General features: G+C 43.2%; 3 protein-coding genes across 6 annotated transcripts; 1 reads left to right on the plus strand and 2 right to left on the minus strand.

The window, feature by feature from the left end:
- The first annotated feature begins 524 nt into the window (after positions 1-524).
- Positions 525-12,725, plus strand: lnx2a (ligand of numb-protein X 2a). Of its 4 annotated transcripts, XM_035142895.2 has the most exons (12): positions 525-682; positions 2,975-3,531; positions 5,050-5,106; positions 7,300-7,535; positions 7,652-7,789; positions 8,006-8,205; positions 8,491-8,904; positions 9,016-9,189; positions 9,488-9,665; positions 9,759-9,984; positions 10,452-10,610; positions 11,727-12,725. In XM_035142895.2, the coding sequence occupies exons 2-12, from the start codon at positions 3,128-3,130 to the stop codon at positions 11,860-11,862; spliced, it is 2,322 nt and encodes a 773-aa protein (XP_034998786.1). In that variant the 5' UTR covers positions 525-682; positions 2,975-3,127; the 3' UTR covers positions 11,863-12,725. The 4 variants fall into 4 exon arrangements, with proteins under 4 accessions (XP_034998786.1, XP_034998787.1, XP_034998788.1 ...); XM_035142896.2 differs by lacking the exon at positions 5,050-5,106; XM_035142897.2 differs by lacking the exons at positions 525-682; positions 2,975-3,531 and adding an exon at positions 4,085-4,235.
- On the minus strand, positions 12,645-14,956 carry gtf3ab (general transcription factor IIIA, b). Its single transcript, XM_035142899.2, has 9 exons — positions 14,751-14,956; positions 14,528-14,622; positions 14,318-14,414; positions 14,149-14,237; positions 13,989-14,062; positions 13,827-13,907; positions 13,485-13,717; positions 12,992-13,045; positions 12,645-12,884 (listed from the first exon to the last, which is right to left on the minus strand). Exons 1-9 carry the CDS (start codon positions 14,862-14,864, stop codon positions 12,768-12,770), a joined length of 954 nt encoding a protein of 317 aa, XP_034998790.1. The 5' UTR covers positions 14,865-14,956; the 3' UTR covers positions 12,645-12,767.
- A 7,913-nt stretch (positions 14,957-22,869) lies between these two features.
- rpl21 (ribosomal protein L21) lies at positions 22,870-25,501 on the minus strand. The gene is made up of 6 exons (XM_035142512.1): positions 25,388-25,501; positions 24,540-24,618; positions 24,364-24,425; positions 24,145-24,257; positions 23,147-23,297; positions 22,870-22,994 (listed from the first exon to the last, which is right to left on the minus strand). The coding sequence occupies exons 2-6, from the start codon at positions 24,604-24,606 to the stop codon at positions 22,905-22,907; spliced, it is 483 nt and encodes a 160-aa protein (XP_034998403.1). The 5' UTR covers positions 24,607-24,618; positions 25,388-25,501; the 3' UTR covers positions 22,870-22,904.
- Between the last annotated feature and the right edge of the window lie 476 nt (positions 25,502-25,977).

Genomic DNA, 25,977 nt, shown 5'->3' on the forward strand with positions numbered 1-25,977 from the left:
TGCATACTTATCGGCTCTTCATTTTGTCTATTAGTGTCTATTTTCACTCTTCCCTTTGCAGCATGAATATAGCCATTTCCCCAATAGTGGGACTAATAGAGGATTATCGTATCGTAACATTTATTTTATAATAACTTTATTTGGATAGCACTTATCTGAACAAGGTTACAAAGGGCCTCACTAAATCCATGGCAAAAAGTGAATTCAACTCAGTTCAATAACAAAATGATCGTATCGTATCAAATTTTATCGTACGCTAAAAAATAAAGTTTCAAGATGATTTTTCTCCCCTTAATTGCATAATAGTTTATTGCAGTAAGACATAAGCATTGATCCTAAGATAGCTTAACTTTTACAAAAAAATATAACTACTAATGTAAACGTGTGGGGTCCAAATGCAACACATCCAGACGTGCATCTAAACCAGTGGCAGTGTTTGTGAACAGGCTGTTTGGAAGCCACCCGCGAGTTTGCTTTGGAGTGACAGCCGCAGACCCCGCCCCTCTCCGTTGACGGGACACCAGTGGGCGGGGCCGGCGCCGCCAAAGGCACGGGGGCGTTTTCGTGCGGGGTTTGCGGAACGGTCCGTTGCGGTGGATGCGTGATCTTGGTCCCGCGGCTAATAATCGTCCCCCCCTCGCTGGGGCCGGAGCGCGCGGCGCGGAGGAGCGGCGGTGATCAGGTAACATCACATCTGCACAACATCCACCGGGTGCATGTGTCAGTGAGCGGCTGCCCGAGCACTGATCTCCCCATTGTCGCTTCTCGTGTCCTCGCTGCTCCGCTGCTGGAGGGAGGGATGGAGTCAGACAGATGGGGACAATGATTCCAAATGCTCTGCTCTCATCAAACGTGTCCGACGCCCCGGTTTGCTCACAGCTCATGACAGTGCAGCTGCTGCCTTGCCAAGGTGATTCAGGGCTGAGAGAGAGTGTTTGCACCTCTACAATGAAATGAGTGTCAGTTTTTGTGTTGTTATTGCATGTCTGAAAGCAGCAACAGAACAACAGCAGGCCTGGTTTTGCCAAGTGGCTAACAGCCTTTTTTGTTTGTGTGGGTCTAAGATACGAGAGGATGAGATGGGGTTTTATGAGAATGTAGGCTAAGCCGACAGGACCTCAGATTTTAAATCTGTGGCCTAAAACATCATCTCATCTTATCTGAAAATGTCATTCCTGCATGTGAGGTAGTGCACGAGCTGATTGTGAGATTAGATTGCCATGGCTGAAAAATGAAAATAAAAGGAGCAGGCACAGGTGCAGGGCCTGCACTGTTATTTCTTAATATTGAAAGCAGTGCAATGACAATAACAGTGTGGCCTTGGCCTCTCACACAGACGCACACACGTAAACATGCACAGTGAGATTAAAAAGAAAGATATGCCACAAGCATTTCCCACTGTTCATATGACTTGGCTAAAGGAATCTGTTGCCTCAGAGTCCAGCTGTGTTTAAAATAGATTTAAGTGCTTTTCATGGCTGACGCTCTAAACTGCTGCCACAGTGAAAACCTGAAGACTTTACTTATTGATAAAGACCATTCGCAGGATCAGGTACCTCAAAAGCTCTTGTGCATCATGCATGTGTGTGTGTGTATGTGTGTTGGTCCTCCTTGTGTAGATTTAGACTTGTCCACAAGTCTGTGTGTGAGTGTGTGAGATGTGGTGATGTCACAGCTTTGTTATAGGAACAGAGAAGCCTTGTGTCCTCATGATTAATTCATGTCCAGCTGCGGGATAGAGACAGAAGCAGCCAGTCACACACAGACAGGAGCACGTACTTAAAGGAGGCTGAAATCAGTGAGTACAGGTCCGGTAGCCAAGGAGACAGGAGAGACAGGTTGTCACGGAAATGGGCAGCAACGGAGAGACGAGACGCAAAAAGCAGCAAAAAGGGAACCAAGGGGCCTCTCATCATCGCCTGGGCCGCCTGACAAGCGCTCAGGCTGTACCAGGGAGGAGGAGAGCATCCTGCTGAGAGAAGAAGTGCATCTGTTTTGTGGCTCCTCTGCATCCGTCTCCAGCTACACGCTGAATGTCAAGCCCCACTGAACAGAACAGGCTCCAGGTCGTCATGGAGACAGGAGCAGACCCTCACTGGAACAGAGGCAGGTAGTCAGTGTGGCTTGGCTGGCCTGCTGCGTGCCGCGGTACGCCCTCTGCCGTCTGCTGAAAGCAAGCGGGCCCACGGGGGGCTCGGCTAATCGAGGGGGCTGAGGACGCGAATGGCTGTGGATGTGAAACGCTGTGGAAATGATCAGCGTACACAGGGTGCATTAGCTGTGGGGGCTCGCTCTGCTCACTGGAGTGCTTTATTTCAAGACTTTGCTTCAGGCATGTTCTCTCTCTGTTGCAGAGGAGACTGAGTGCATCTACTGCACATGGCCTGAGCCAAAAATATCAAGTTCGCTGAGGGGAATGTTTAAAGAATTTCCTTCTCTTTCGTCTACTTCACTGCCTTTATGCTCTCTCCCATCCTCTCCCCTGTCTTGCTTTCTTCTCTTGTCTTATGGCTCTTTCAGATTTTCACATCACATGAATTTCCTTCACCCCTTCCTCCTGTCACTTCCCCTTCTTACCCACTCTGTCTCTTCTTCTCTTCTTGCTTCCTCTGTCTGGCACCACTTCCCCTCTCTGTTGCGTTCCCCCTCTCACTTCCTCTGATCTGTGTCCTCTCTCTGCCTCAATCCCAGATAATTCCCTCTCTGTGGAATTGGAAGATTGCAGCAGGCGAGAGCAAAAGAGAGATTATACTGCCAGATTAGTGGACAGGAGCAGCAATACATAATCTCAGCACACTCACTGACACACACACACATACACAAACACACGCACACAGACTGTACCACTCTCGATCTCATGACGACACATGGGCCCACGTGCACAAAGCATTTGCCACATGAATAAATATATCAGACACTTGTTGTTTTTCTGAAACAGCTGTTTAACCCTCTTGCTTTGCCCTCTGACCCACAGGGTGATGTGCCATCAGCCACTGGGGGGCATCTGTCCTCTCTGCAACCCGTTCATCCTCTGAAGCTTATGGGATAGGAGTGTGTGCCCCTTCCCAACACTGCAGCACCACTGGAGTCATTTGTGCCAAAGCTGAGTTGTGCTGAGGGAACAGAGATGGGCAGCCCGGGCAGCGAAGTGGGTCTAGTCGGGCCGGTGGAGCCAGCACTTGAAGATCTGTGCTCCGAGTGTGGCCAGATCCACCGCAACAGGGAGAACCACCTTTACAACTACCGCCTGGAGGTGGACGACGACCTGGTGTGCCACATCTGCCTGCAGCCGCTGGTGCAGCCACTGGATACGCCATGTGGACACACCTTCTGCGCCCGCTGCCTGCGCAGCTTCCTCCAGGAGAGGGACTTCTGTCCTCTGGACAGGACACGGCTGCAGCTCCAGGCGTGCCGCAGATCCAGCATACTGGTTCACAAGCTACTGGACAAGCTGTCTGTGTCCTGCCCTCTGACCCCAGTCTGCTCCCTCAGCATGCCACGCTGTGACCTGGAGGCACACCTCAAGCACAGGTAATAAAGCTCACACATGATCATAATAGATTGAGACTTGCATAAGAGCATGAACACACCCACACGCACTCACAGATCACCCACCATGCATGCCTGACTGGCAGGATTTCCTCAGCTTTATACAGGTAATCCAGCTTTATCGTACTCATAAGATGATTAGCAAAGATACCGGCCACTTAGTTATTACGATGCTAATCATTATAGTAATCTTTTTAAGCAAAAACTCCATCAATTTACCATTTATCTATTTATAGGAGTGAAATTTTGCTATTTTGCTTCATCCACTCTGATTTTGAACTTACACCCAAAAATGCTTTTGTGTTTTGTTTTAATAAATAATGAAAATACCCATTATACTTAAAAAACCATACCAGCCGCTCCTCATTGTTTCTGGCAGGACCATTGGGAGATATCATTAATCTCAGTCCAGATCAGTTCAATTCCCACTGGCCTTAACCTTAAAGGTTTCCCGCCGTCCACCCGCTTTGGCTTTGGGCCCGTTTGGACCAGGTGCTGTGAGACCCTGAGGGGATTATTGGGCTGTAGGTCATGTGATGAGGGATTAGTGGTTCCCTACCACAGTCATGGGTTGACGGACCAGGAGCTCCATGTTCTCATTCTGCGATCATGCTGGGCAACTTCAACACCAGAGACCTTTTCAACCATTTCTTCTGTGAGACGGCCAAGGGCAACCCTGGCCTGTGGTGAGTCCGACACGGCGGGAGGAGAGGTCAGCGTGACTTGGGAGAACAAAAAGGCGTTTCGCTCTCAAGTTTTCCCTCTTTTCGCTGCGTCTGTCTTTCCTTACTTTCTCCTCCTAGCTTCCTCTGTTGTCCTGTACAGAAACATGGAGCAGTGTGTGTGTCTGTGTGTGTGTTTGTATTTGTCTATGCATCAACATTGCCAAAAAGAAATCCCCAAAATGCTTAGTAGTGGGAGTGTAAATTGACGAGGATAAATAATCAGTGTTTGTAGGAATTAACAATATAAGGTATTTCAGTTAAAACTTGCTTTAAATGTGTAAAAACATCATTTAAGTTGAGTTGGAATGAGTTTATAATAATTGACTGATTTGAGCGCAACTACGACTGAATTTCTAAAGATGGTTTGTTGGTCTGTTGCTAAGGAGCCGTCCGCAGGTGTTCTGACATTAACTTACTGACTTGTTATCCAGTGACTTCCTAACACTTCAGCTAAGTCGAGGAGATTTTCCCTAACAAGCTCACACTAACAAGCTAATGCTAACAAGCTGTTAAAAGCTTTTCTGAGTCAGCTGTTTTTACGTTTAACTGTCGCTAACGTAAAAAATCGTGTAAGTGTAAAAAGTGATAATTACTAGATAATGGTCTCTGTCCTTCTTCTGTACGATCAATAAGGCCAAAATGCAACAGTATTATCATCAGTTTCGTTAAAAAAAAGTGTCTGTGTATACGCATGCTTGTTGTCATAATATACGTGAATGTGTACAAATTGTCTGTTGTTTTTTTCCGTATCTCTTTTCACGTGACGTCTCTGCAGCCAATCATTTTTGGCAGACTGGCGAAGGGTGTTGGCGACACGGGCAGCGATTCAGAGGTGGAGCTTGAACCATGTTTTTTTTCATGTGGCTAGATTTGTCAGCGTTGTCAAATAGTCGTTGAAGGTATTGCACATTGATAAGCAATTTATTTATTGGTTGTGTATATATATATATATATATATATTGTTGTTTTCTTAGCTATGAATCTGATATGATAGTTTTCCCGAAAATGCGATAATTTTTAGCCTCTGACACGATTCTTCAACAATTCCCATCTGGAAAAAGCTGTATGCGACCAATTTAGGCCATGGCAGCAAAATATCCAATTGTATTTAATTCAATTCAAAATTTATTCACGGTCTTTCAAAAGTTTCACAGATGCCCTTTAAGTGTATCTGAGTTTGAAAATATGGAAAGTTCCAGAACTCTTCAGTGTCCTTTGTTTGTCTTAAAGTAAATCTATTGGGAACAAGGGTCTGTATTTCCTAGCTGCAGCCCGTTTAAACTTTATCGCCAGCAGTCTCCTTGTACAAGTCTGTACAGCAGATGGGTATGTCTCAGCACAGTTTGCACACATCTTGTTGCTGGGAAGAAGAGGAGACGTGGTTTTAAGACAGTTCTAACCAGGTCACCTTGAGGACTAACGTGACATTCTTTAGCAAAGATTAGACCTCAGTCGCCCTCGTGGGCTCGCCGTTTCCCTGCCCCGCAGACTTAGGTTTAGGTTAGTAACAGGAGCCAAGAGTCTGCTGTGGCTGTGTGACAACATTGTTTATGGTAAAGATTAAGGACGGGACATAGGATTAGAAGACGAGAGGCGTTAAAGGTGGGTCGGTTGATCGTATTATCGAGGGTGTGTCTGTGTGAGAGCTGGTGAACTTTCACAGTTTCTGAACCATAGACGTTGAGTTTAAGCCTCTGTATGAGCTAAACTTGTCCAGGGGCCGAGTATTTGTTTAAAAAGTTCTCTTTTTCCACTCAATGTTCTTCATCCTCTTGATGGAGACGTCTGTGGGTCAAAGATAGATGTGAATGATGTGTAATTTAGAAAAGAAACCCACAGTGACAAATAAGGCAGGTCACCTGGCCACTGGTTGTGTTTGCTGTTTTGATAGTTGCAAGAGAACAGAGTCATGGGACAGCAACGGAAAGGAAAGGAAAGGAAAGGAAAGGAAAGGAAAGGGAGAACAGAGATATTTAAATAATTCAAACAGCGTATGGCTGCCACTTAGAGTAAATACTTCAGTCTATTAAGGATGAGACCACATTGATCCCCTGAGTCTGCCTGTCTGTGTTTATTTTTAATTGTTCTTCAGTTAAGAGTTTCTATTTGTGGGACAGGATAGATACACCCACCTCCACCAGATTTATTTTGGTTTTGGTAGAAAGAAAACTCTGAAGCAAATACTTTTTTGTCACCATTTCCTCGTATATATATTATATTGAATTATTTCTTTCCCTTCCTATCCTCTCAAATCGGATAAATGGCTGTTTTTTTAAGTCTGCGTGCCGGCATCAGCCAGTGGCATGAGGTGTGTTTCAGGTCATCCTTCCATCCCACTGTTGTGAACACGGTGTGTCAAGAGCACCTTGAGGGAATTTCATTAAATTTGGCTCAAACGTTCAGACTCAAGGATGAACTGTTTAGACAATTTGCTGTGACAATTTGCTGTGACCTTACAAATACATTGTTTTGCCTTGTGAACACAATATATCTCAGCAACACCTCCAGGGAATCCTTCCAAATTTGGTACAATGTTCACTTGAACTCAAGGATGAGTAGATCCTGGTGGACAAAGGTCAATGTCACTGTGGCCTCAGGCATACGGCCGCATGGTGTTAATTCTTGTTCTGTTCGCATCGTGTTTAAATCTTTGGTTTTGACCTTTTACATTTACTGTTTCAGGGGAGAAAAATTTCAGAGCCAGTGCAATTCACATAACACACAGATGGTCACATATGCACATAAATATTCATGCCCCTACAGACATCCTCTCATAAATGCTTATTTATTCTGTGGTGCTTCCTCACATCTAAAGAATCTATAAAAGAAGCCATGCAGAAATGTCCTCTGGTCTCTAATCAGAGACAGATCAGTGTGTATTACTGAATTACCTGCATTGTGCACAAAAAAAAGAGAAGTTCCCTGCTATGGATCAATTCCGTCACATTAATTTAACTGATGCTGAACCTGATTTTCTTTACACGTCAGATGGACTAACAAACTGACACCTGTTGCTTGGTGAAAGGTGTCCCGGGACGCGGTGTCAGCAGACCAGCGTGGACGGCCCGAGATGCGAGAGCGGGGACGAGCGAGCGATGGTGACCAGCCCCCCCAGGTCGCCGTGCTCCCCGCAGACCGACCTGAGAGACCGCACGCCCTCGCCACCCTCTGGACCTAATAACGCCTGCAGCAATGGGCCCGTGTGGACGGACGATGCCGGCCTCGACAACCCTGCCTTCGAGGAGAGCACAGAGGAAGACAGTGAGTCGATCCCCAGTCCCTTCCTCTACGTGAAGAGATTAAACTTGTCAATGAAGTCAACAAAGTTTAGACTGATAAAAAACAGCATTAATCTCTTAATCTCTCCATGTCTCCAGGTGTGGTCGGGTTGGAGTGCGTGGTCCCCAGGGTGAAGCGGCCCCTCAGTAATCCCTGCATCCACCTCCTTCGCTCCGTCAGCTCCACTTCCTCTGGCTGGGACTGCCCCGAGTCCCCGCCTCTCTCCGCTGAAGAGGGTATGACATCACTTCCTCTGTTTTACTGAGCATCTTCCCAAGGGGGCTGCATGTTAGAGATCTGAGATATGAAATAATGCTGCTTATCTTCCCCATACAAGTGTAAGTGCTGTAATCTTAGACGGCAGGATAATCACATTCAGGGAGCATTACGATACAGTTGTGGAGATTAAAGTCTGAAATGTAGCCGTGTAATGTAATTTGCGTGTCCATTAGGCTGCGTGAAGTTGCCCTCACTTCCTGAAGGAGAGATAACTGCCATAGAAGTCCACCGGGCCAACCCGTACGTCGAGCTGGGCATCAGCGTCGTCGGAGGAAACGAAACGCCGCTCATCAACATCGTGATTCAGGAGGTGTACAGAGACGGGGTCATCGCACGAGACGGGAGGCTGCTGGCCGGGGATCAGATTCTACAGGTGAGAGACGTTTGAGGTCATTTTCCCTTGTCTCTCAGGAGATGGTGCAGACCAAAACAGAGCAAAAAGAAAAGTTCATATTAGACTTTTACTTTTCAGTTGTCTATATCTATACTCACACACTGATATATGCATATACATACAAATAATAAGAAGAAATACAAAAGTATGACGATATCAAATATGAAGAAATCAACCAAGATGAACGTATAAGTGTGGCATCACAAAGTAAAACATTAGAATTCAGTTGATGTATTTCATGTCCTTCAACGTCTCTTTTCTAAGGTGAACAATGTGGACATCAGTAACGTGCCGCACAGTTTTGCTCGTTCGACACTGGCTCGCCCCTGCACCACCCTGCAGCTGACTGTGCTCCGGGAGCGTCGCTGTGCCTCCCGGGCGCCTCCCTCCTCATCCTCCTCCACTCCAGCTGTGCCCCACGCGCCCTGCTCCACCCCAGAGGGCGCGCCGTCCAGCCCTGCCACGCTAAGAATCACCCTGAACAAGCGGGACTCGACAGAGCAGCTCGGAATCAAGCTGGTGCGGCGGACGGATGAGTCAGGGGTGTTTGTTTTGGACCTGTTGGACGGAGGCCTGGCAGCGAAGGATGGCCGACTGCGGAGTAATGACCGCGTTTTGGCAGTCAACGAGCAGGACCTACGCCACGGCACCCCAGAGCAGGCCGCACAGATTATACAGGTTCATTCATGCTCAATTTCCTTTAGACACAATGACATTTGAGTGAAGAAATAAGCAAAATAAATCTGATTTGATTCTTAAACACTGACTCTGATAACTCTGACCCCGCAGGCCAGTGGAGAGCGAGTCCACCTGCTTATCGGCCGACCCAACAAACCAACTCCACCCCCACCGCCAAAATCAAGCTCCACCAGAGACCTTTACTGCCTTGATCACTTCCTGCCTAACCACAGCTCCACCCCGAGTCCTGTGCCCACGCACCTGTCTCGCACCAGCACCCACAGAGTGAGGAGAGGACTTATATTTATGTGTGTGTGTTAGTGTGTTGGTAGAAATGGGTTGAATTGTGTGTTTATTTTTCCTCATCGTTCTAACAGCATGAAAAGCCCCAAATAATTTGAAAATCAGTTGAAAATGCAGCTTTTCTCGGCTCAAAATCAGCAAAATGTGAAATCGCAGAGAGTTTGAGTGTGATGCACACAGAGGTAGCAGATTCCTCTATATTTGACTCTGAGTTGACACCTTCTCTGTTGCATTAAGGCTCATTTGTGTGCCTGTCACCTCTGTGTGTTTACACTCCCAGGACCTCTCCCAGTGTGTGACCTGTAAGGAGAAACACATCACTGTGAAGAAGGAACCTCTCGAGTCTCTGGGCATGACTGTCGCAGGAGGGAGGGGCAGTAAGAGCGGGGAGCTGCCGATCTTTGTGACCAGCGTCCAACCACACGGCTGCTTGTCGAGGGATGGACGAATCAAACGAGGTGAGCACTTCGGCTGCGTCAAAGTATTTTGCAAGGCCCCATTACTCACCACACAGTTCATTGATAACAGCGAGAGGCTCCTTGCTCCAACAGGTGACGTCCTGCTCAGTATCAACGGGCAGGACTTAACGTATCTGAGTCACAGCGAGGCAGTGGGCACCTTGAAGGCCAGCGCCGCCTCGCCCTCAGTCCAGCTGCGGGTGCTGGAGGTCAGCATGCTGGAAGAACATGAGCGAGACGAGCTGCTGCCTCACTCTCATGACAGTGACTTTGACGCCAACTGGTCCCCGTCGTGGGTCATGTGGCTGGGCCTGCCCAGGTAAACACACGGGAGTCAAAAATCCCCAAATACCACAGCTCTGGACATAACAGGATTTACATAATTAACCAGATGCTTTTTTCTTCTTAAAACCGAACAATGTGAACAAAGATGTACTGTTTATAGATTATGTATTATTTATAGATTATGTATTATTTCTGATTTGTCTGGCATACTGTAATTAACTATAGGTCACTGTGGGCTTTTATTTGTCATTGGTTGTTGCAGCTATTCTCACTTCATTTGTATTTGTGACCACTAACTAAAAAAAACAATATGTCAATGGTTTGCAACGTCTTTATTTTTATTATACAGCCGTATTAGAGTATTTAGAGGTATCAAAAAATATTGAGTTCCTTTTGAAAAAAGAATTGTTTCTATAAATGTCTCAAAGGATGTTTGAAAACAAATTAAGAAAAATCACAGAACATTTTCCATCACTTTCACTCTCTTGTCTTTTCTTGCAGCTACCTGCACAGTAGTCATGAGATCGTCCTGCGGAGGAGTCACCCTGGCAGCTGGGGCTTCAGCATTGTTGGCGGGTACGAGGAGACTCACGGCAACCAGGCGTTCTTTATCAAGACCATAGTCCTCGGCACGCCTGCGTACTACGACGGGCGCCTCAAGTGAGCGACCAGTCGTCTTTCACATGATTGTCTGTGGCTTTGTGTCAGCAGTGATAATGCCAGGCGGATAAACTGTGATCTCCAGTTGGTGACTGATAAGAGATACGATCGACCAAAGTATTTACTGTACTCTGTTTTTCTCCCCTCTTCCCTTTTCATACCAAACATCACAGACGTGGCCTTTTGCCGTTATCAGCATCTTATCTATTGTCAAGCTGCAGGCAACTACCAATAAATCAATATTCATTCTGTTTGATCACATCTTTATCCAAATATAATAGCAGAAATAGACATCTATATATAACTTTAGTTTATTTTTTACTTAAAGGTAGGTTTAAAAAAGGTGAGTAAACGTCCTCTGTAGTTAGAGCAGACAAAAAAAAGATACAACTTTTAATTATTAATCTGGACGTTTCAGAACACGTTCCATAGACGTTCGGTTTCATTTCCCTTCACAGAACTGAGGTTAAACTCTGTCAGGATGCTCTACCCCAGGGTTTTCCCTCCACCTTGTCTGTCCCGGCAGTAAAAAGTAATTTTCAAAGTCGTTTTCTACTGAAAGGATTAAGGATAAGTGTGGTTATATTTTATATTTCTCCCAATGTCGACAAATAACGTTGTCAGTACAGCCTCATATTCCTCAGTGCATGAAGTCCATTGTTGTCCTAATACAATTGAAAGCAAATGCATGACACACAACTATTTTCTTAATTAATTTAATAATTGTTAGATATGTAAAATGTAATAAAATGTGAAGCGTATCCATCACAATTCCCAAGAGCCTAAGGTGATGTCTGCAGGTTCTTTCTTTTTGTAGTTTCAGTGTAAAACTCAGATAATCTGTTTACTATCACTATCAAAACCATTAGATATGAGCTTTTGCGGTGATGCAGGAACTAATTTAGTTTAAGTTGAATGAGTTAACAATTGTCAGATATTTTCTGTTGCTCTTTGGACCATTTGTCAGTTAATTGACTAATTGTTTCAGCTCTAGTGGGTTTTACTCTTTTCATTGGAAAAGATGGAAGCAAATATTTATACAGAATCATCCTTCAAGTGTATTTTCAAGCCTCTGTCCGAATGTTGCCGTACTGACTTGTCTCTGTGTCATCCTAGATGCGGCGATATGATTGTGGCAGTCAATGGCCTTTCGACAGCAGGAATGAGCCACTCTGCGCTGGTGCCCATGCTGAAGGAGCAGCGCAGCCGGGTGGCGCTTACCGTGGTCTCCTGGCCCGGCAGCCTGGTATAGCTGGGCCAGATCATAAGCAGGCTGCGCACCACGCAAATTCCACCCCAGAATGTTCTATATTGGGAACGACCTTGGCCAAAGTGAACTGGTACACGCTACTGTATATCGCTCCATACCGGGCTTAATCCAGGACCAAAAGCATCCAGAACTGTAGTAGACCCAGCAGGACGAAGCCTGTCCTGACCAGGTGGGAACTGATCCAGATCGTGCCACGTCACGCGACAGACTGCACTCACGCACACACTGCTGTGTTCATATGGTCATGTTGTCTTCACTCCCGCGGGGAGCACGGTACTTCAACTGTTAACAGGCGATCTGTGCTGTATTCATCTCACCGGGCAGTTGTAGAATCCAGGGCTGTATTCAGGTGGATGCATCGTTGCAGGTAGAGATAGAATTTAAGAAAAATTAAATAGGTAGCCTGTGATCCTCTGTCATCGAGGATAATGACCTATAATCACGTTAATCAAGATGTTCTGCAACACCAGCGCTGTATCCAGCTGAATAAGCCTCAGGCCTTATTAGAAAACCTGCCTCACCCTGGGGGGGGGGGCGGCTCAACTACCCTTAGGCCTCATCACCATGGCAACCAGCTGCCCCATCAGCTGGAGTTTTATACATGTGTGAATGTGAGTTTGTTAATAAACATTTCCTTTCAAGGATTTATTGTTGCTCTTCCATCAGTGTGAATAGAAGGCAGATGTGTGGTTGATAAGAGCAGGAGGCTGTTTACTACTAACGTTCACTCAGTCACTTAGAGACAAGTATAGGACGTACTTTAGTATAGTGCTGTATTAACAAGGCTTTATTTTTATATTTGCATAAATAATAAAGTAATCAACTGAAATTTGTTGCAACATTAACAAAGGCATCCAAGTGGATATTTATAATGATAATATACAGCCTCAAGATTTGTTATCCTCTAAAGTTGTGTTCCTCAGCTTTGCAGCGAGCTCGTTGGCATCCGCCTGATTGGCTGCAGCTGCCGGTGCGACCTGCTGGTTCTTTTTAGGATGCAGGTTCTGTATCGGGAGGAAAAACATTAAATACAAGGACAAGATAAAAAAGGGAGAAAAGTCAAATAGCCTTAAAAAAAAAAAAAAAGGAAAAAAGTTTACAAGGACGTTACCTTCAGCTTTTTCTTTGCTGGGTCATGCACCACCCCGTGTCGCCACAGGCTCTCCTGATAAACAATGAGACCAGTTACCAGAGACACTAGCAAAAGCAATTTAATGGATCAAGTGTTAGAAAAAATATTTTCTAGTAGTGTCTTACCAGGTACATTGTTTTAGTTGATCCATTTTTATATTCATATGCCAAAGAGACCAGATATAATTAATGTTAAACAGCATCTGTTCATCTGCACTGATTACAGTTTACTTTGCTCTGTAGAAAACAGCTCCAGATAAAACAAAAGCTAGATTATCTAGTAACTGGAATGTGCAACTGAAAACAAACCATAATTTGTATTATTGAATTTTAGTTTCATTCATCTTCACTTTTTTACCCCTTGTTGCAGCACATGCCAATAAAACCTTTATCAAGTACAACCTAAACAATCAGTGGCTACAACAAGCAGGAAGTGGTTTGATTTGGGTGAAATGACTTAAGTGCAGATGTACCTTCATGGCGAAGCTCTTCCCACAGCCGGCGTAGGCACAGCTGAACGGCTTCTTTCCGTCATGGTCACCCAGTACGTGACTCTCCAAGTGGAAACGACGAGTGAAGTTTTTCTTGCAACCCTCTCTGGGGCACGACAGCATCCTCGCATTTCCAGAGTGGGTGCGCAGATCGTGCTGGTGCAGGAACCAGGCGTTGTTGAACTGCCTCTTGCACTTGCCACACTGCAGCTTGACTGAGAACACAGAAGTCCACAAAATGTATTTGCCATCTGTGACTCTGCAGCATGAGTAGCAAGATATGAAATGCAACAAAACAATCACTTCCCTGTATTACTCTCATACCTTTGTGTTCTTTTATGTGCTTCAGATATTCGGTCCATGTCTTTCCTTGGAAAGGACACACGTCCGCCTCACAGGGGTAACCTGCAGCAAAGAAAGTCAGGGCTCGTTCACATCATTAAGAAAAAAAAACAAAAAAAAGGAAGCTTTCTGTTACCAACAAACCATCATGAATGTTCTTGTGATGCTTCAGTTTTCCGTGAGAGGCAAATTCTTTTGTGCAGCCACTGAAAGTGCAACTAGATCAAAAGATACACGATCAGATTAGAGCTGGCCCAAGGACAGATGAGATTGTTATTCTTGTGTCAGACGTGTAGCTGCTTACTGAAAAGGCAGGAGCTGATCGTGCTCGCCCTTGTGGGATTTAAGCTGGTTTCTCTTGTTGAAATCTTTTCCACAGCCCTGACGGTCACACTGAAAGACAAGAAAAGTAACAGGAAGATGCCAACATACTTCAGAGGGAAAACAAGACATGTTTTTGAAGATGATTATACTTTGTAACGCTTCTCCTGGTGCTGGTGAACCCGAGCCATGTGGTTCTTCATGCCGGTGTTTGTGACAAAGGCCTCAGAGCACCCGTCAGCCACACACCTGGAGACCACAGCAGGAAACACAACAGGTCAGAACAGTAAAAAGCAGCTCGAGAAACACAAAACACGATATTTTACTTTGCCAATTACTTTCAAACAGGGACAGTGGCTTACTTGTGTGGTTTCTCCCCACTGTGGCCGAGCTCATGTCTGGTGAGTTGATAGCGAGTGCAAAAGCTCTTGTCGCAGTTCTCACAGGAGAACGGTTTCTGAAGTTAGGGAAACATTCGATACAGAAATCAACATTTACTCAAACATAAACACTCCCTGTTTCAATCTGCCTCTGGACTCATGATCGATTATTCTGTTCGGCTCCTTCCACTTCAGAGCCACTTACCAATCCTGTGTGTTTGCAAAGATGAGCCTCAAGCTTCCACGACTTAGTGAACTTAGCATCACAATCGAAAAATGAGCAAACGTAGCTTTTTTGAGTTTGCAACCTCTCCCCCATCTTTAATAAGATATGTCAGATGTGGTGTTGTGGTCACACACGAAAAACTAGTTGTAAAGGGGCAGGACACTTACTGACCTACAACCTGCAGCTCACCTGTGCTCTATTTACCTTATTGGGATGTACCAATTGGGAGGAAGGAAGAGGGGTGTCCTACCTCACTGAAACTGAAAAATTTTCATGGGCCGTGTTCAGCAGACCCTCAGCTGTGCAGATGATCCAACAGTTGCTATAAAATGATTTAAGCCACTGACTTTAATAGTGATCCCATTGATATCCAAACATTATAAACGTTCATGACTCCTACCCTTGTGTTTATTGATTCGGGCTTTAAATATGTCCCGCAGACTCCTCACAGTGTGCGTCCCTATCGGCCGATCTGCCCTGTGTGCGGCCTGCGGGCGAGGAGCGAGGCGACTGTGTGTCTCCATCAATCACACACACACACACATTGAATTTACTGCTCTAATCCTAATCTTATCAACCCTCCAATATTGCTCTCTGATAGGTGAGATTTATTGTTGTCAGAAATTAGTCTCCACTGAGGCCCTTTGTGACCCACAGAGCTGAAACGAAATCAACCTCTCACAGGCTTTTAAAGCAAGAATACAAGAATATGGAGTCTTACAAGTGGAAAGTAAAGTCATGGGCAATAAAATACTGTTCAACATAGAGATTAACAAGATTCTACAGCTTTATTGGTCTTATTGGATAGGACCAGCATATCGCTAATCTATTTTTCTACATTAAAGACTGTATATGAAGATGGATGACACATCGCAGTCCAGAAATGATGAGTTTCCAGAAACTGCCAGAAATGAACTCTGCCACGTGACATTTCAACTTGTTTCAATGAAATAACTTGGACCAACAGTAATGTCACAGGAAGCATTTTTGAGTGAAATGTATTTGATGTGTTCTTTGACTTTTTAGTTAGGCCCATGTCCCAACATGAAGGAGGCAGGACTTGGGATCTATACAGCAGCCGCCCACCAGGTGGTGATTGAGATGCTTTAGCTTCACTTCTGGGGAGAAGTCATCCATCTTTGTATGCAGTCTATATAGAACACCTATTAGAGACAGAGCATTCTCCACTTGTGCTACTGTTACATTAACTTAGCATTTTATTTAGTATGTATGACACAAGCACACTGTACAGTTAGACCACCTTTATCTAACTTAGACCACATTTATCTCAGTTAAGTCTAATATTCTTTAAAAATAGATAGTAAAAGTGTACATGCTGACAGTTGGACAACTAGAGGACATTAAGTCTACAAAAGAAACCAATCTCATTAGCAGTGTCTGTATCTATTTGAAGGTTGCTAACTTTAGCCTAAACTAATCACTGTTCTAGTCAACATAAGCTTCCGGGTTATAAATAAATCTGCTTTCCAAAGCAGATAATAGGACAGTAGATGCTAATGCTATTGAAGCAGAAATTCAACTGTTTAAGCTTATGACAAACTGCTAAAACACTTAGTAGCAGTTGCACTATAACTAGAGGAGATTGAGTCAGCAAAACAAACAGACTGAATTAGCAGTGTTTGTTTTATAGCTGTTTTTATTTAAAGTTTGCTAACTTTCGCCTGCATTAGTCACTATTAGTCACCATAAGCTTCTTCCTAAACTAGTCCAAATAAGCCTGTGGCAGAAACACCCATCCTAGATAGCACGTGAATGTGGGCCACTTCAGATTCAGCCTTTTTGTGGCCTGAAGAAAAATGGAGTAAGCATAATGTTGCCTACATGTATAACAGCAAATATGACCCAAATATCCCAAAACAAATGAGGGCCTGAATATGCTAAACATGCTGTTCTCCAGGCAAGGTGTAATCTGGATGTGAACCTAAAACAGCTCATGTGGTAAATAGTGAATATGGCACAAACAACACAAAACCATGTGTGGGATGTCGGCCAATTCTGGTCCAAAACAATTTTGCCTTGTGTGTTGGGAGTATTAAAGTTAGCCAAGATGCATTTGTTTTGTTTAGGAATTTTATTTTGAAGATCAAATAGATTAACTAGTCATGGTTTGAATAAAAAAAGAGAAATTTGAAGGCCTAAAAGACTAATTCAGAGTGCACTAACAATCCGGTGACACTATCTGCTTGTGCAAACACTGGAGATGACCCCTGTGCCCCGTGCCATGCTCTCACATGAAACCTTTGACTGACTTTTGTGAATGAGGCCTATTGAGAGCCTGTTGGCCGTTAACTCGGTGCCCTCCCATGCTTCAGGTGAACATGCCTGGGTCAGTTGACTCTGTTATCAGCCTCCTCCTCTTCTCTTCCGGTCGCCCTCACCTCCTCCTCCTCCTCCTCCTCTTCTGCTGTCAGGGCCGGGATCAATACAGCTGGCCCAATATCCACATATATGACCATGCCTCCCCCATCTCTGATAACCGAACAGACTCTATCACCGCACCTATCACACACAGAGATACAGCATGCACTCTGTTTGGCCTGAGGTGGGATTTCCTTGTGCCTTTGTCAAAGCCTCAGGCCTATCCCAAACACACACACACACACACACACACACACACACACACACACACATATCATGTCAACACACACTGTCACACCTTTGCACACTTGCACCACAGTCACAAATATTATTGTCATGACCAATGAAGGTCCTTTTTCTTGTAGAGAGCACGAGGGAGATAAGAGAACGTGTTTTTTCTCACCTAGCCCTTCTGGGACTTCACCCCAGTACAATGGAAATTACTTTAATTTCATATGTGCTCACAGTCCTTAAGCAGATACTTAACTTGAGTATTTCAATTTCATTTCATTTCATTTTTATTTATTTCAAATTACGATTTTGTATTAAAAAAAAAACACAGTGATCTAATAAAGTACTATAAACTTTACAGGTCACAAACACCCCAAAATTACACCGAAATTCTGCTAATACATAAACACATCCATAGGAATAAATTAATCTGATAATACATGATACTAGCACACTTTTACTTTGATCATTTTCAGTACTTTATTTCTAAAAAAAATATTTTGTGACAATAGTTTTGATGCTAGACTTTTATATTATATAGTAACAGTTTTTTTTACATTGCATTAAAATATTTTTACATAATTCTTCTCTTTATCAGACAGATTTCATACTATATATGCAACGTCCACAGTATTCTGAAACATCCAAACAAAAACACAGGACTACAATGTAGGATCCTTTAATCTGTTTCCTAACCACTACTTTTACTTTAGTGTCTCACTAGATAAAGAACAATGAATCAAATTGAAATAACAGCAACTTGTTTCCCAATTAATCCACTGACGACACTGACCAAAGAAAGTTGACACTGTTGTGTTTATTGTCATCCAGACCACAGTGAACACAGACCACTTTTTCTGGAGGGTCACTTTCCTGTTGAGAGATTTCAACCCACGAATAGAATCCCATTAATCTCTATTGTAAATCTCAGCAACAGATGTCAAACGATTGTCACAAGAAACCACGGTATGTGACTGTAACTCCAGAGATAAGTGAGGGAAAATGTATTTGTATTATTTGGATGGAGGTGCCCTTAATCGTAAGTGCATTATGAAGGGTAATAAATGTAAAATGTCATATCATGCTCGACTCCTCTGGTGCTAGAAGTCTGTGTCCATATCCAATTATCTACCCTGTGTGTGTGTGTGCGTGCGTGAGTGGGTGTGTGTGCGTGTGTGGTTAATATGTAACACCCCGAGTCGATACAGCTGCTCCGAGCTGCTGGCTGAGCTGACAGACTCAATCTGTGTCTGTCAAACGTGTGTGATTAAGGAGTTCATAGTGCTCCACAGCTTTTATCCACAGGCCTCGTCTCTCTGCCCTCCTCCCTCTCCGCTCGCATTCTCTCTCTCTCTCTCTTTCTCTCCTTCTCTGTTTACTTTTTGTTCCTTCAATCAGTAACTTCCATGAGTCAGTGCCACACATGACACTCTGGTGTATCTGTGAGAACGCACACACAAAGGACCTACTGTAGATGCATAGACAGGATATATTCTTAAAAACTGATCAAATGAGGCCACGCAGCTATAGTGGGATTGTTTTCAACTTTCGTGGTTAAATTGTGAAATGATTTATTGTGAAAAGCAGCAAAGTACAAATCCCCTGTGCGGCTCAGTTAATATATTAAACAGTGATAAAAGCTGTGGGAATATACAAAAATGTATAGATAAAAATGCCCCTTATCTAAATACTCCGAGCGAAATCCAGACCTAACCGATCAATACCAAGGGCTTTGGCTGCCAACCCACTCATTGATGGATTGCATTTTATTTATCTATCTGTTTTTCCTGGTTTTATCTCCTCGGGTTGTTGGATACTTATTACTCTGCCCTGATAAGACCCGCGTCTGAATTCCCTGACCTCAGGCCTGCAGGGTTATGAAGGTGTTGAAAGACGACCTCTGCAGATTGATCGTCAGGGATCCATTCCAGGATTGTTATAGTGCATTTCCCCTCGTTTATTTAGCTTCTCTTTTTTATTTTTCTCATCCTCGACTTTTCTTAATAAAGAAAATTTAAGATATTCACCCATAGAAATGAAACATAATCCTTGGACTGATTCATTAATGACCTCCTCTCTCTCACACACACACACACACTCACACACACAGACACTTCATCCTGTCAGCTGCTGGCCCCTATCTCTGTAAACTGGTCCTAATTCGTGTAAATATTGGGTAAAGTACTGAGGTGGGATGAGATAACCTATTTGTCACATAACCAGCCAGCCATTCAGCCTCCACTGATTAAACAGCACACACCAAGTGCTATACACACACACACACACACAGTGCTGCAACACCACGGCAGGCAAACACAAACACACACAAATATATATGTATCAACAAAATACCCAGAGGCATTTTGACAGATCGAATCTTCCTCTTATTATTATTATTCATAATATTAATGGTAATATTTAATAGCTACTTTAATTAACCATTAACTTTATTGTGGTATAGTCTTCATATTCACATCTGTAGGAGCTATTTCATTAGTTGAGATATTGTGACTATTATTATTTGTTATTTTTGCATTTATATTTTGGGACACTAGGGGGCACTAAGCACTAGACCAGGTAGGATTCACCATAAAGGTAGCAGGTGTGTTAATGAGGGGAAGCAGCAGGAAGGGAACTGGTTTTTAACCAGAGCACGAGGAGAAGAACATGTGTAACTGTGTTTTTGAACTGGAAAATAAATCTACCCAACCGTGAATTCAGCGTGGACAATGGACTTCTTTAATTGCCTGAGTACAACCCAATTAGACTGCTGCATCAGTGGCTTTTTCTAAAGTTGATTTTGAAAAAAACCTCCTTTGAAACTTAAAAGTAAAAAACCTTCCTTTGAAACACAAAGTAAAAGACCTTGCTTTGAAAAAAAGTTTTAAAAAATCCTTTGAAACATGAAAGTAAAAAGAAACCACCCATGGAACAAGAAAACTGTAAAAAGGAACATTTGTTGGATTCGGTGGATTTCATGTGGATGTGCATTCTTCAGTGCACGTTATAAAAGCCAAGCTTTCACCGACACGACAGCCAAGCCAAAGCACGAGCGCACCGTACCAAACGGAAACACGGGGCACGCAGCGACATGGTACGTGTACTGCAGGACACACAGTGACCGTCAAGCTGTATGGGAAAACGGCACAACGATTGGAGTTGACGGTCATGTTTCATTGCTTTGTGCTTTGGTGGCTTTAATTGTGTCGGCCCTCGATTTGCGCTGATAGTCTGCGTTGCTGCTGCGGTTTTCGTTCCATTGGTGCGAGACGCCAAGGAACTACCGTGATGGTTTGATCCCGCAGTGCAGAAAGAAGTTGCGGTCACTTGATTTCCGGTTGTAATATTGATACATTGGAAGCAGTGACCTGTGATTGTGATTGTTGATGACCCTTGCAGTTCTGTGGACAGTCATGTGATATCAGGTTTGGAAGTGTCTGGATTGGATAAGGATGACTTCATTGGGTTGCCTGATGTTTTCACCTAAAGGTGCATGCCGGTGACCAAGCTGAATGTCCCCGTGCAACAAGATGTTGATCAATGGCCATATTTAGGGGTTTTGAACTCCATGAAATTCACTCTGACATTGACTTGCTCATTGGAACAAAGGCATCAAAAGTGATGGAACCTTGGGAGCATGTGTTGAGAACCAAAGTGGGATGGGTACTTGATGGTCCACTTCGAGATGGAAACAACAGCAGGAAACAAACTGCATCTGTAAACTACCAATCGAATTTCCATTGCAAACATTGGTGAAATGCTGGTTAATCAAATAACCATAAATTCAGCGAAAGGTCATCCAAGGAACAGGCTGAAATGTCAAGAGAAGACATTAAGTTTATGACTATTTCTGACGGCTCAGCAGTGCTGAATAATGGCCATTACTCCCTTGACCTACCTTTCAGACACAAAAATTCCATCTTACCAAACAACCACTGTATTGGAGAGCAGAGCCTGAAACCAAGTGTTTCCACACATTTGTTGCAAATAGAACAGCTGTCATAAGAGAAGCAACTGATGTTGAACAATGGAGATATATTTGGTCTAAGGAGAATCCAGCTGATGAAGTTTATTTTGACAGAAACATCTTTTGGACAAATAGCCACTACAACATCTTTTTAATAAAGACATGATAAAATAGCAAATGATCTTCTTTATGTCAATGAGTTAAGTTTTTAACTTTACAAATGACGCTATCTGTGGTTACAACAGAAACAGTCAGTAAGTATTTTCAATTCTGACAGATCAACCTTATTTAAACAAACAGGTATATTAATAGTCTTATACAGCCGAGAAAAAACAAATGCATGTTCTGAGTTCAGCACAAAACCTGGTGCACACTGCCACCTACTGCACTAACACAGTACAACTCTTACTGGTTGTGGCATCCACTAGAATTGGACTAAATTGTATTTATTTTTTCTTTCACTGGCGTGACCAACTGAGCTTGACGTGCACACAACCATTTATTTAAGTAGTCAAAGCCCTTAGATCCAGTGTCTTTTAACTTCCCCTTTGAGTGGTTTCAAGGTTAAACAATAAATCCCCTTATTCCACTGTCTGACACGATCAGATATTTTGCCTGTCTGTTGTCATGACTTGACTGTTTCCAGTTCTTGTATCAGATCTCAACACTGCTGTTCTGGAGTTTATATAGCATTAATCGCTGTGATCTATTTACTTTATCAGATATAGCAGCACAAATCAGTCAGTAGGCCTGAATAACCACACACACATACTTGTTCATTGTAGTGAAAGAGTGAGGTCTCAAAAGTGCTCCAACATTTGTCCTTGTTAATCAGTTGAGGTAATAAAACACCAGTGTAATCAGTAACACTCATTTAGGTACAACACACGTTTGTGAGGCCTTTGTTACTGTTACAGAATAATTATCAACCCCAGGTCACAGCAGATGTTTGACTCTCTAACACTCCGTTCTCCATTGACCAAAAACATTATTGGATGTGTTCTGTTCATATGACCCTGTGATGTCATGAGTGAGCCAGCATGGAGATCTGAACCCTAAAAATGAGGCAGGTGGATTCAAGTCAGTCTTGTTACCCAAGTTTTCATCTGCACTTGTTTGATAGTTAGAAGGATGACACATCTATATCGGTGATATGGGTCAGAGAACTCATTCAATTTTACTGCAGAACTGGATCAGGAGGCTCCACAAATCTTTTTTCTGTAGACATTGCAAGATAGTGTTTTCCAGAATTTGTTTATTAATCAGAAAAATGTATCATTGATCTTTGTGAATGATTAGGACTGATATTTGTGTGTGCAATTTAGCACAGATGCCCCCCAAAAAAATCCAGATCTAGTTTATTTAAATGTGGTTTTCATAAGGGGACGGTTGGGTCTTGGCCCAGTTAAGTGCTCTACTTCTGATTTCATTTTAAGCCATCAGGCATATCAGAGTAAAAAGTTAATCATGACACACAAACATACATTCACAAGTGTGAACAGACGACACCATGACGAGCAGTTGAGTGTACAAATTTTTTTATTCTTGTGAGCACTTTAAGCCATGAACTCGTAGGGGATGGGCTCCAGCAGCTGTGGCACGTTTTTCTTGGTGCTGACGAAGTGAGCCTCACGGGGAGGAGCGGGCTGTAGAGACAAGGAGGAAATTTTAGGTCATTGAATTAGAAAACAAACCCCAGAAAACTAATTAATAAAGTTAAAACAAGTAAATGCAATGACCACTGCAGTTCTATTAATTTCAAATCTGCATTCACCAGAGTGTTTTCACCAAGACATACCTGACGCTTCAGTTCCACCCAGCTGCCCTTCTGCTTGGCCTCCATCTTTTTGCTCTCGTTCTCCTTGACGCGCTGCAGGAAACTGTCCCTGCTCTTTGAGTGCTTCACATGCTCAATGCGCACGTTGATCCTCTTGGCCAGGATCCTGCCCCTGTGAAAGCCCAGAGGATAAACATGTTCATATCCAACACATAAAACATTTATGTAGCCTGCCAGGCAGCTTTTGCACAAAACTAAACAGCAGCGGTGTTGAAAGATCTACTTTACTCGGCTGTCCCCTCAGTACAGCCCCAGGTCGAACAAAAGTTAGACTGGGGTGCTTAAGGATGAAATAATTTTCCCCATGTGAATGACCACTGAGGACATTAAGAATCCAGGTGGCAAAGTGAAGATGGGGTCTCATTTTTTCCTATAAATGACATTTAAGAGCAAATACACAAAAAGGACATTTTATTATTTGACAGACATTCAATGCAACTTTGAACAGTGGCTCTTTATAATCAATAGTCAATACCCATTAAGACCCAAGATGTCCTCTAAAAAGGCTTGTTTCAAGTTGTTGTATTTGCATTGTGGTTTTCATCATGATTGTTGTACTCCATTAAATGTTGCTCACAAGTTGCTAACATCTACTGGTAATTGGTAACTAAATTTGTGCAGAAGATCCAACGTACAAGTGATACTCATCACGTCCAGATCTAAAGAGAAGCACATAGATATCACATGTTGCATCTGGTCTTAAAGGCTTCATGGGGTTAGTATAGACTCAAACATAATACAGTTGGTTTCCTTAGTCTTGGGTCCTTGTATGCCGGTCAATTTCATAGTGATGACAAAACGCATTTGTGTGGCTTCAACAAACAGGAAATCTGTTTGAATTACTAAATGTAATCAGCTTTTGATTTGTAAGTGTTGAGTTTTTTGGTGTGAGCCAGTTCAAAGTTACAGGAGCATACACATTCAGATATCTCACACAATAATTGCAACTTCCGACTTACTTGACCTGCTTGTTGACAATGATGCCGACAGCATGTTGGGTTACGTTGTAGACACGTCCTGTCTTGCCATGGTAACACTTGTGGGGCATTCCCTTCTGAATGGTGCCTGTGCCCTGGAAAGAATCACATATACAATGCATTACAAACAGCAATGTTAACTATTTAACTTAATCATAAGGGCATGGACCTTAGTGCATTTCACTTTTTCCACTGTCTTACCTTGATGTCAACGATGTCACCCTTCTTGTAGATACGCATGTAAGTGGACAGGGGGATTGGGCCTGTGAAGAACATGCAAATTAATTCATGTTATTTTGCAGTGGTCCTGGTTGTAAGAAACAAACTTTCTGACACATCAACAATAAAAACAAATGCACTTAAAAACATGGACTCACCGTGCTTGCGGAATGGCCTGCTGAACATGTACCGGGTCCCCCTCCTCTTGCCTCTGGTGTTCGTCATGATGCCTGATTACTGAGAGAGAGGGGGGGAAAAAAGAGTTAGAAGTTTACTTTTAAATTTGGGAAACGATGTCAGTGCTGGAGTGTACTTTGTTTTAATCTCACTGCAACACATTAAGATGGGAGATGTGTAACTTCGGTACTGATTAGTGTCCCAAAAAGAAGGATAGATTAAAATTCACTACAATGGGTAAAGGGTACTTGACTGCAGTGACTATCTATAAAGGCCAATACCCTGTCCACACCTTGTTGCTACATAAGATGAGCTCACTGTGCCTGAAACAGCTGATTTAAGTAAATGACAACTGTCAGAATAGATTTACACACCTATATGGTTAAAAGTAAATATCCATGGATCTAGAGCAGTTTGATTTGACGCTATGCAACGAGGCAGCTAATTCAACAGCCTATGAATGGATTTATGATAAGCTATGGGACTACATTAACTTCGTAGGTGACATTTACGCTGTGTTGTGGTTAAATTAGACCGAGCATCAACTACAAATGTCGGTGAAGTTGCATTTAACTGGTGGAATCGAGGATTTAGAGGAATATACGGTTTCTATGCTGATTGTTTCTGAGCTAGCGGAGCCCACATGGAGAGCCACGCTGCTGCTCCTGCTCACTTTACACGAACAATATCCCTCCGAGGAGCGATTTCTCGCCATAAATCCTCACTGTGACATGTCAGGATACATGTGTGGTGCGTATGTTAATGTAATTATGTCGGTATGATGTGATAATAGCGCAGAAAATGTTATTTATCGAGGAGAAGATCTTACCCCCGGTCGCTACAAGATGGCGGGTACGGCGGAAAGAGAGAGATAAAGCCCCAAAACTCCGCCTAGTAAAATACAATCCAGGCAGTCCGCGATATTGCCTGAACAAAATGACAGTAAGACCTTAAACAAAAACAAAATGTGAAACAGGCAGAAGATCCTGAGTCAGTTTATTTATCGATAACACCGGAGCACAGAGGCACTGAGATATACGTCAACTGCGTTAAGATCAGATGTTGACAAGGACGTCTCTGCGGCGAATTTTCAGTTTAACATAGTTTAGTAGATAGAAGGAAAAAAACACCAATCGATGCAGTTGCTTGTTTATTAGGGAAAACAAATCTGTGCTTTTTGTTTAATTTCTGACGGCCGCAAACGTTTTCACTTTGTGCATCATGCAAACCCAGAAAACAAAGGTCACTTGGGCATGCTAGCTAACGTTTAACTTATTTAACACAAATGAGTAACTCATCAAAGATCATGAAGTAACTTTATATGTGTTTATTTATTTTGATCGGAAACATACTCAAACTACATGCACAATTCTAACAGAGAGCCCATGCGTACATACAACAACAATATCAAAGTTGTCA

The sequence above is a fragment of the Hippoglossus stenolepis genome, chromosome 19 (genome assembly GCF_022539355.2).
Source record: "Hippoglossus stenolepis isolate QCI-W04-F060 chromosome 19, HSTE1.2, whole genome shotgun sequence".
NCBI classification, from domain to species: Eukaryota; Metazoa; Chordata; class Actinopteri; order Pleuronectiformes; family Pleuronectidae; genus Hippoglossus; species Hippoglossus stenolepis.

What these genes read in the sequence shown, in the direction of transcription:
- lnx2a (XM_035142895.2), top strand. Translation starts at nt 3,128, where the DNA reads ATGGGCAGCCCGGGCAGCGAAGTGGGTCTAGTCGGGCCGGTGGAGCCA. An exon ending in GGATGGACGAATCAAACGAG is followed by an intron (nt 9,666 to 9,758) that starts GTGAGCACTTCG and finishes TTGCTCCAACAG; the next exon opens with GTGACGTCCTGCTCAGTATC. An exon ending in ATGTGGCTGGGCCTGCCCAG is followed by an intron (nt 9,985 to 10,451) that starts GTAAACACACGG and finishes CTTTTCTTGCAG; the next exon opens with CTACCTGCACAGTAGTCATG.
- gtf3ab (XM_035142899.2), bottom strand. Translation starts at nt 14,864, where the DNA reads ATGGGGGAGAGGTTGCAAACTCAAAAAAGCTACGTTTGCTCATTTTTC. An exon ending in TTTGCAAACACACAGGATTG is followed by an intron (nt 14,623 to 14,750) that starts GTAAGTGGCTCT and finishes CCCTAACTTCAG; the next exon opens with AAACCGTTCTCCTGTGAGAA. An exon ending in GATCAGCTCCTGCCTTTTCA is followed by an intron (nt 14,063 to 14,148) that starts GTAAGCAGCTAC and finishes CTTTTGATCTAG; the next exon opens with TTGCACTTTCAGTGGCTGCA.
- rpl21 (XM_035142512.1), bottom strand. Translation starts at nt 24,606, where the DNA reads ATGACGAACACCAGAGGCAAGAGGAGGGGGACCCGGTACATGTTCAGC. An exon ending in CAGGCCATTCCGCAAGCACG is followed by an intron (nt 24,426 to 24,539) that starts GTGAGTCCATGT and finishes TGTTCTTCACAG; the next exon opens with GCCCAATCCCCCTGTCCACT. An exon ending in GTGACATCGTTGACATCAAG is followed by an intron (nt 24,258 to 24,363) that starts GTAAGACAGTGG and finishes GATTCTTTCCAG; the next exon opens with GGCACAGGCACCATTCAGAA.